The sequence below is a fragment of the Galeopterus variegatus genome, unplaced genomic scaffold (genome assembly GCF_000696425.1).
Source record: "Galeopterus variegatus unplaced genomic scaffold, G_variegatus-3.0.2 Scaffold2080, whole genome shotgun sequence".
Taxonomy (NCBI): domain Eukaryota; kingdom Metazoa; phylum Chordata; class Mammalia; order Dermoptera; family Cynocephalidae; genus Galeopterus; species Galeopterus variegatus.
Window position 1 is genome coordinate 260,696 of NW_007728191.1, and position 9,538 is coordinate 270,233.

At 37.3% G+C, this 9,538-nt stretch overlaps 1 protein-coding gene across 2 annotated transcripts in view; it reads left to right on the forward strand.

Annotated features, from left to right (window-relative positions):
- The first annotated feature begins 288 nt into the window (after positions 1 to 288).
- Positions 289 to 9,538, forward strand: part of LANCL1 (LanC lantibiotic synthetase component C-like 1 (bacterial)) — a 35,877-nt gene continuing 26,627 nt past the window's right edge. The window contains exons 1-3 of one of the 2 annotated variants that reach the window (XM_008580410.1): positions 289 to 312; positions 618 to 714; positions 4,285 to 4,402. In XM_008580410.1, coding sequence (XP_008578632.1) covers positions 634 to 714; positions 4,285 to 4,402 — 199 coding nt within the window. In that variant the 5' untranslated portion in view covers positions 289 to 312; positions 618 to 633. The other variant, XM_008580412.1, reaches the window with a different exon arrangement.

The window sequence follows — 9,538 nt, forward strand, 5'->3', positions numbered from 1 at the left end:
CTCCTCTAGATAAAAGATTTTTTAATTCTTATAAATCATCTGATCTTAAATTTGTTTTCTTATACAAAAAAGAGAAAAAGAAAGGTAGGAAATTGGGGGCACACCTGCCGGTTATTCTAAAACGTGTCCTCGCTCCTGCTGCCCAGGAACGAACTCATCCTGCAGTTTCCTTTAGAAATCACTCTCCTGTCTCTTTAACAAACTCAGAGAGAGAAGGGGGCGGGCCGTCGGAGCAGCGAAGGCTCTGATTGGTCCTACTGGCAGGAAGTGGGCGGTGAGAAGGCCGCTTCTGTTGTTGTCCGAGGCTGCGGGGTGAGAGGCCGGGCAGGGCTGCGGAACGTAGGAGTCGTCGTTGCTTCACGTCGCGCGCTTGGGAACGTGGGGTTGCAGAACGGGTCCCCTTCATCGGGGTGGGTTCGGGGCCCTGGCAGGCTTTCTGCGAAGGTGCCCCGACCTAGCGGCTGGGCCTCAGTGGGCCCGGGCTGTACTTGGAGGGCCGAGACCGCTCGGTGGCCCCGGAGCTGGATGAAACAGGTTATCTGAGCTCTGGCCGCCGCCCTGGCAGCCAGGTCGTGCCCCCATCTCAGCCTAGGTTCTCTTTTCCCCCTGTTCTGCAGGCTCGCTTCCGGCGCCATGGCTCAAAGGGCCTTCCCGAATCCTTATGCCGATTATAACAAATCCCTGGCCGAAGGCTACTTTGATTCAGCCGGGAGGGTGAGTTTGGGTTATATCTGCCTGCATCTCTCCCTACCCCCACCGTGTTCAGAAAGGAACTCAGTTTTGCCTGAAAGAAAAGGATGAGCATCCCCTTTTTAAATAAAATATATGATTGGAGGATTAATATATAAAATATATTTTAAAATATACAACTTGAGCTCTAGGAGAGTGTTGAATGTCTATAAGGAGTCATTGTTAATGTTATTAATTAATAATTTAAGAAGTAATTTTAATCACTGGTAATATAAAATGTAAAAATTAGTGGGTCTGCAGTTTACCATGTAATTTGCATTTTTGATCTATTTTGGTTCTCTTCTGAAAGAGAGGTGAGAAATACTAACGGTATTCACATGTGCCATGTTATTCCTTTATGACTACACAAATAGGAGCAGGGTAATGATGAGAGTAGATGGGATGTGTGGTAAGGACACCTTTAAATGCTAAGAGAATTTTGGGACATAGGAAGCCTGAGATTCAGTGTACTATTGATTTTATTTGCAGGACATCCCCACAACAGAAGGAGGGGGAAAAAGAAAAAAAAAAACTAGTAAATTTAACTGGTTAGCATATCACAAGCCACTTGCAAAAGAGAACCTGGATTTGATATACCAGGGCCTGTGTCTTCTCATGCCTCTGTGGGTGAACATAATTGTTAAGAGGGAGTACAGTTCTTTATATACCTAGTTTTGAGAAATCCTAAGAATTAGGGTAGAAGAGTGCACACATTTATTTATTTATTTTAAACCAGTTTATTTCTTCAAAACCTGTCAGGCATCCAGAAAGTATTTCACGTGTGATATAATGTCCTTAAAGATTTCATATCTGTCAAATTAATTTTATGTGGCTGTGTTGGTAATTCCCTTAAAACATTTGGCATTACAGATTAACTTGGGTCAGTAATGCGGGTAGGAGGAATGAAAGAGGTGGAGAAGAGGCATAAGGTAGAAGGTTGCCAAAATGTTCAAGAGTTAGGGTCAGTCTGATTATTTTAAGACCAATATTGGGTTGCCCAAACAAAGCTTTTTATAGATGGCTTCCCTTTGGCCATGTGGGCCTGCATTCCGCCTATCTCTGCAGGATCCTGACGTTGAAGTATATGTCTTGTCTTGTTGGAGGAGGATATGCTGCTTCATGCTAACTTGGCAAAGAGGACACTTGAGGATGTGTCCTGATAGAAGCCTTCAATAAAATGTAGCTCACCATTTAGGCTGCTTATAAATCAAATGCTTTTTACGAATTTAACTACAAGAGAGAAAAAAAGACATTCATAAATTTAAACTCTGACTCAAAATAATAATCCGTTGCCTAACATAATTTTTGGACAGATCTTAGAAAAAAACTAGCATACCATTTCTAAAATTGTTTATGGTTGAACACAAAGGATCAGATCTGTCCTTAATTTGCTAACACAAAGATTTCAGTAAGGAACTGTTTTGTTTTCTGGCATCTGTCAGAGAAAAAAAGGGTTTTTAGAGACTTCTCACATTATTGCTAGAGTTTGAATAATTTGTTGGCGTGCCACAAGCAATCTGTGTTCTTGTGCAGGTTACCTTTTTTAATGCAGTATGTGCTAAATAGAAAGTAACTTCCTTTTGCAAGGCTGCGGTGTTCCCATTATTCTTCGTCTCTTGAAGTAAGGCCAGGCAAGATGATAAATTTTACATGATCTGTATACAGAAGATGACATGTTCTTATGTTGATACATCTTCTATCTAGTTGAGATTTATAGACTTTTTATATTAATATTGAAGTATATTTTATCTTCCTAAATGTATTTTCAAGTTTTGTTAAAATCTTAACCTCTTGGCAGAAATTGTTAAATAACAGGGGTGTGTCTGTCAAAAAATGTGGTTTCTTCGTCATGTGAAATAGGGATCATAGTGGTGCTTCAGAATTAATAGTCCATATATGGTTGAGAGTCTGATTTGCCTTATCAGGATGCTCATCAGAAGTGAATCTTAATGTCTTTTAAAATTATTGTTATTGTTGTTATTATTGTGATACAGCCTTCTTAGTTTTTTCAGTGTTAAGATGCCCCTTTTAAAAAATAAGATTCTGATGCCGACAGGTAGTGGTTAGATATGTTTCTACAATCCTTACATGGTGAAATAAAATATTTGCACCCTTATAATGTTCTCCCACATTGCTTTGAAATTTTTCTGCTTTGTGAAATCCAAGTCTGGGAATCATAGCAGGTTCCCCAAATTATTGAGGGATACATTAAGGTATCTTTTAAGACATTTAATGATACACTGTATACAGAACTTTAAAAATATTTTTGAATTGCCTTTAGGAAGAATAGCACAATGATTGTGTGGTCCTCAGAGTTTGCCCAGCATTTGTGAGCTTTCATAGAAATGTTACTAATCCCAGAGCCCCAACCTTCATCTACTTTCAATTCATATCCAAATAATTACTTCTCAGACTCTTGGGCTGCTAAAGAATAGTAAAAATGTCAGCATTTACAGCTCTGAATGAGAAAGACCTGTGACACACATTTAATCCTCAAAGTACCTTTTGAAATTGGTTGGGCAGGTATTATTATCTTGACTTTATGGAGGTAATTTAAACATAAAGAAACTACGAGTTGAGCAAGATCACTCAGCTAATAGTGGGTAAGGATGTAGCCAGCCTCAAAGATTGAGCAATATTTATGAAGCCCCCTACTCTCTGCCAGACATTCTGCTGGGCATGGATTTTTAATGCTAGATTTGACATTCTTTCCACTCTGCTGAGGATCCTAGTGTATGTGAATTTGTTTTGCTTTTCTTATGCTATTTCTTCAATTTTTAAAAAATGTTTGTTCATTTTTTCAAAAATAACGAAAATAACTAGAATGTTTCTTTAGGAGATTAACATTGCTGCTACTTGAATACTAAAAATCCAGTGGCTTGAAAACAGCAAACTTCTGATTTGTGCTTGATTTAATAAAATGACTTTTTATTATAATAAAAATATCGGTTTAAATAATAAATGATCCCCATTAGGTATAAAATTACTGTTAGTCAGTTTATCATTGGCAGTCTATTTTAATATTTAACTAAAAATTTTAACTAATACTAACTAAAAATTTTAACTATTTAATATTATATAAAAATTTTATGTAAAACATTTAAGCTACGGTAGTATTTCTTGCCTTGAGTAGAAAAACGTAATACAGGTTGAATGTCCTGTATCCAAAATGATAGGGACCAGACTGTTTTGGATTTGGAATTTTTTTGAATTTTGGAATATTTGCATTATACTTATGTGTTGAACTTTGCAAATACAAAAATCTGAAATCCTGAATGCTCCAGTGAGCTTTTCTTTGAGGGTCATGTCAGCCCTCAAAATATTTCAGGTTTTGAAGCATTTTGGATTTCAGATTTTCAGATTTGGGTTGCTAAACCTGTACTACTTTTAACTTTTCTTAATATGCTGTTGTTGTTTAAGACTAGATAAATGTCTGTCCAGGCAGAAAAATGTGGTCTGTGTGGAAATGAAATACTTTCTTATCTTTCGTAGCCTGTAATCTAGTAAGTGAAGTGGTCCATATTTTTTATATTTTTTTTTTCTTAATATCTACAGCTGACTCCTGAGTTCTCACAACGCTTGACCAATAAGATTCGGGAGCTTCTTCAGCAAATGGAGAGAGGTCTAAAGTCAGCAGACCCTCGAGATGGCACTGGTTACACTGGTTGGGCAGGTATGAAGTGCTGACTGTGAGCTGGCATAAGCATTGTACATGAGCGCCAAAGCATTACTTTTCCAGAAAGGTACGCCCTTAAATGCTTCCTGCATCTGTATATGAGTAATTGCTTCCAAGAGAATACTGTGCTCTCAACTCAGCAGTGATATTTTCTGGATTTTTATTTACCAGTGCCTTGAATTTAGGGCATGGTAAGCATATTTATGTAAATTCATGGTCGACATTTGATGGCAGCCGTACTTGTGGGCAAAAAATTGATTTTTAACATTACATAGTAAATTGGGAGATGGAATTTCAGTGGGACGAGTTGGGAAGAGTTCCAAAACACAGTGCCTGAAACAGGTATGGAGGATTTATCCTCAGGAAATAAATCATGTCCAGAAGCATTTGTTTTACAGTTACCCCATAACAGGGACCCGTAACAGGAACACAGGGTAAAGTACTGATTCCATGAACTAATCTTTCCATAAGGTCATTGCTGGTTGGTTTGCATGTGTTGTATTACCAATGTCAATTTTTGAGAGGTTGGGGAAAGTTTGGGAAGAAATAGTCCGCTGGTGTCAAAAAAAGAAAAAGGTGAAAGAGAAATCAAAGGAGGACAGTTGAAGAACTGCAGGTAGTTTACTTAACGTAGAGAGACAAAAAGATAGCTTTATAATCTTGAAGAAAGCAGTCCAGAGACTCAGTGTTTCCCATTTACTTCAAGGAATGTACAGGGAGGAACAAGTTTGCAGTTTGAAGAATTTGAGTTTAAGGCAGTGGTGCTTGTCATAAAAATGCAGGTTCCTGGGCCTCACGGCAGCGATTCTGATTCAGGAAGTCTTGGAGTGTGCATTTTACAAGCCTCAGTGGTCCTGATGCAGATAGTGATCTATGGACTGCAGTTTGAGAGCTTCTTTATTAGAGAAACTTGCAAATAGAAATTTCTTAGCAATCCTCTTTAGTAATGACAAGTGATTCTATTTTTTCTTACAAGGATAAAGATGGTAGATAAAATTACTGAAATTGTAGTTTTAGGGATTTTTAAGGTCAGTATTTTAGAAAAGAATAACGGACTAGATAATGTTGGGCCATCCCTCTTATCGTTTAGTTTTGTGATTTTTGTGGATTTTAGAAACTCAAAACAAGAAATGTTAAGATGAGAATAAAATGCTTCAAGAAGGAAGTAATAAGAGCTGTCACTTATTAAGTACCTACTGTATTCCAGGAATGGTGTAATTGGTTGATTAATCTCATCAGTGAATGTTAGTATTCTTTATTTTAAATTATCAGGATTTGAATAAAACAGGACAAGAACAATGCATGGTTATCTTCAGCTTTTCTCTTTATTGCCATGTTGTAATAATACATAAGGCTCAGACTTACAGATCATTTTCTAATATATTTGGAGTTTCTATTATTTTATTATTTCTGGCCAAAAGAGAGAGAGACAGACAGACAGAGAGACACTGAGACAGATGACTAGACTTAATTCCAGGACTGATTACAAAAAGAATGACTTAAACCTCTAAATCACCCATTCAGATAAGCTTATGTTACTTATTATAAGATACCCTGCTTTGGGGGGAAGAGAAATGGGGATTGATTTCAAGTTCGAATTAATAGTGTGACAATTTTAGGAAAAGCCATTAGACCCTATATTGCCAGGGCTAATTAGAAACTAAAAGTTAAGCTTTCTTTGGAAATAGAAAGTTCACTCCAAAGTAAAGTGCAAGTTTAAATTTTTTGGTCGTAGGAATTTCCAGCACAATCTCCTGTGAATGCCAATATCCTTCAACCTTTTATCCTTAAGTTTCTGTGATACTCCTTGCTGGCTCCTGAAAGCAGCTTATTGGCATTCTAAGCAGTTTAGGATGTCTTCAGTGGCTGATTATTTTATGATGTAGCATAAAATCTTCTAGATATATTTGTTAATGGCTTTCGAGGTAAGGTTCCTAACGTCTCCTAATCGAACACTGTTAAAAAGCCATTATTCCCACGTAAAATAGCCTTTCTCTTCCAGTGTTAGGATAAGTAAAATATTGTCCTGTGCCAGTGTTCAGACTGAATAACATAAAATTCTGAACTGCATAAGAAACTAAAGCTGATTTGACCACAGAAAATCATAATGTTAATACCTTTTCCTTCTATTATGTTGTAGCTTACCAAGTATTGCCTATTCATGACTGCAGTTTCATTACCAAAAAAATGCATTCACAAACACTGCAATAGAAATACTTGGTTGTGTGTGTCAAAACAATGTTTACATACTTATATGTAGATTTGTATGTTACTTTGTGTGTACCCCATGTTGTCTTTCAAAAAATGATACTTTTTAGGAAACAGGCATATTTCTTTAACTTTGTTCAGCACCAAATTTAGAGCCATATTTTTATAAATATTAACTTTTTGTTTGCCCTTGTTGCTAACTTGTGCAAAATTACACCACCTTGGGACACACTAATTCATTATAGAAAACCTTTAAAACTTTTTTTTCTTCAACATTGATATTTACTGAGCATTTGTTGTCAGTGTGCAATGAAAGCATTGTTCATTACATAGTTTGTGTGCGAAAACTGCATTATTACAATTGCCATCTTACTTTGTTAAATGTTATTCCCTAGTAGAAGTACGGTCTGATAAATAATGCTGGTTCAGACAGGATTAGGATTAGGTTCAGCTGCCTGTACCCCCCACCCCCCCAAAAAAATTACAGTGGTTTAAATAAAATAGTGTGTTCTTCTCTCATGTAAAAGAAGGCCAGAGGGAGGCAGTTCAGGGCCAATGTGGTGGCTTTAGGCTCCTTTCTTACTGCTCTATCATTCCTCAGCCACTAGCTTCTACCTCTTGGTCAAGATGGTTGTTGAAGATCCAGACACTACATCAGCTTTTCAGCCTAGAAAGAAGAGACAAGAATAATACATTCCCTCCCTTTAAAAAGACTTCCCAAAAGTCCCATTCAGCATTTCAATTCTGCTTGCTTTGCAATGGCTGGGACATAGTCACATGGTCACTTGTGTTAGCAAGGAAGAATGGTACATATACTGTATTACCTGGGGTTCTGTTACTATAGGAAGGAGAGTGGATTTTTGGATAAGACCTAGTAATCTCTGTTGTAACACCTTTATGACAAGAAAAATGATCATCTTCTTTATTCCTGTGTTTTGCACAAGGCATTTGGACACTGAGCCTCAATTTTTCCATCAGCAAAAAGATCTCTAACATCTGTCCACTTTTGGGAATATATTTGTAAGGATAAATTTACCAATATCTTAAAAAACATTTTGAAATTTACTAAGCAATATTTTGCTTGCTCTTTGTTTCCAGGGAAACTCATTTGGATTTTGATTCAAAACACTTTCTTTTAAGTTTTTTTCTTCATTTCAATAAGTAATAGTCTTTTTATAAAGCCTGCCATAGGAAGGAAATACCATAGAAATGCCAAATCGTTAATAATTTTTCTATAGCTAAGTGTAACTTAAATGTAGAAAGCATTACAACTGATTCTAAACTTCATACTATGAAACGTTACTATTTTCTTCAGCTTGATTAAGCAGTTCTCTGCCTTCCCTTTCTGCTTCCTCTCAAACTCTTGTTTGCTGTTGGAGAATTAAAAATCCTTAATTTGCTTGTACTATGCATCAATTTGTACTAAACCCCCTAGTCATATGCCTGTGTTTCTACTTCATGATTCCACAGAAAGCCTCAGAATGGCTGCCCAGCTTCATAATGTTTCATTCATGCTCTATCTGAATCTGTCTCAGTCACTCAGTGGGTCTTGGAAATGAAAGAGTTGTATTGTAGCGAAGAAATGATGTGACCATGTGCTTTCAGTGTTATGTATGTTCTTAAGACTGAAAAACTGCAGTCCTGTAATTTTTTTCCCATTTTTCATCCTTTCAACAAAAATTGAGACTAATGGTGAAAGGGTGCTTATTTGAATTTCTGCTAGAGCACCTCTGTGTGTTATATATGAGGAATCTTTAAAAGTTCATAGGAATCATATTACCTCTTAACTCAATTTTTCCTATGAATTTTTTGAAGTACCTTTTCTTGCTTTGGAAAATGATTATTACAATTAGTTAGAACTTTACCATCTTATTTTGTTTTATTTCACTAACCAGTAGTACAGTTGTCCCCCCTTGTCCAAAGGGATACCTTCAAAGACCCCCAAGTAGATGCCTAAACTTCATATAGTTTGATTGCTGAACCTGATTGCTGTCAGCCAGAACACATTTCTGTCCACATCTTCCACCCACACATTTAATGCCTTTTCCATCTTAACTAAGTACTGTGCTATAACTTTTGTAGTTTGAGGTACAATAGCAAAACTAGCATGAATTTCTTTTCTCTTCTTTGCAATTTTACAGGTAACAGATTGGTTCTTACCGTAGATCTTAGCCACCTCAACATACAATATAAAATGGAGAACTTCCACCTTTTCACTTAAAAGAAGCTCTTTACGACTTCTGTTTGGTATATCTGAATTGCCAGCATCACTACTATTGCGCTTTGGGGCCATTATGAAGTAAAATAAGTATTACATGAAAATAAGCACTGCGATATCAGAGCAGTCAATCTGATAACCAAGCTGGCTAGTAAGTGACTTAGGAGTGGGTGGCATATACGGCATGGACACTCTAGACAAATGGATGATTGATGTTTCGGCGCAGGACAGAGCAGGACGACGTGAGATTTCATCACACTACTTAGAACAGTGCCCAATTTAAAACTTACGAATTGTTTATTTCTGGGATTTTCCATGTAATAGTTTTGAACCACGGTTGACCACAGGTAACTGAAACTACAGAAAGCAAAACCATAGATAAGGGTGGACTAATGTAGTATGATCTGATCATTAATGCTGTTCAGATAAGATTAGGATTTGGAATAGGATTATTCCAAACAATTCATATGTACAAAATACTTTATTAGTAAGGGTGATGTGTACAGGTCTAAATAGAAATTTAAAAGAAGCAAATAATTACTTTAGAGAGTACTTTACGGGCCGGCCCGGTGGCGCACTGGATAGTGCGCCGCTGGGAAGCGCGGTGGCGCTCCCGCCCAGGGGTTCGGATCCCACATACAGACCGGTTCCCGCTCACTGGCTGAGCGAGGCGCGGGAGCAACACCAAGGGTTGCGATCCCGTTGCC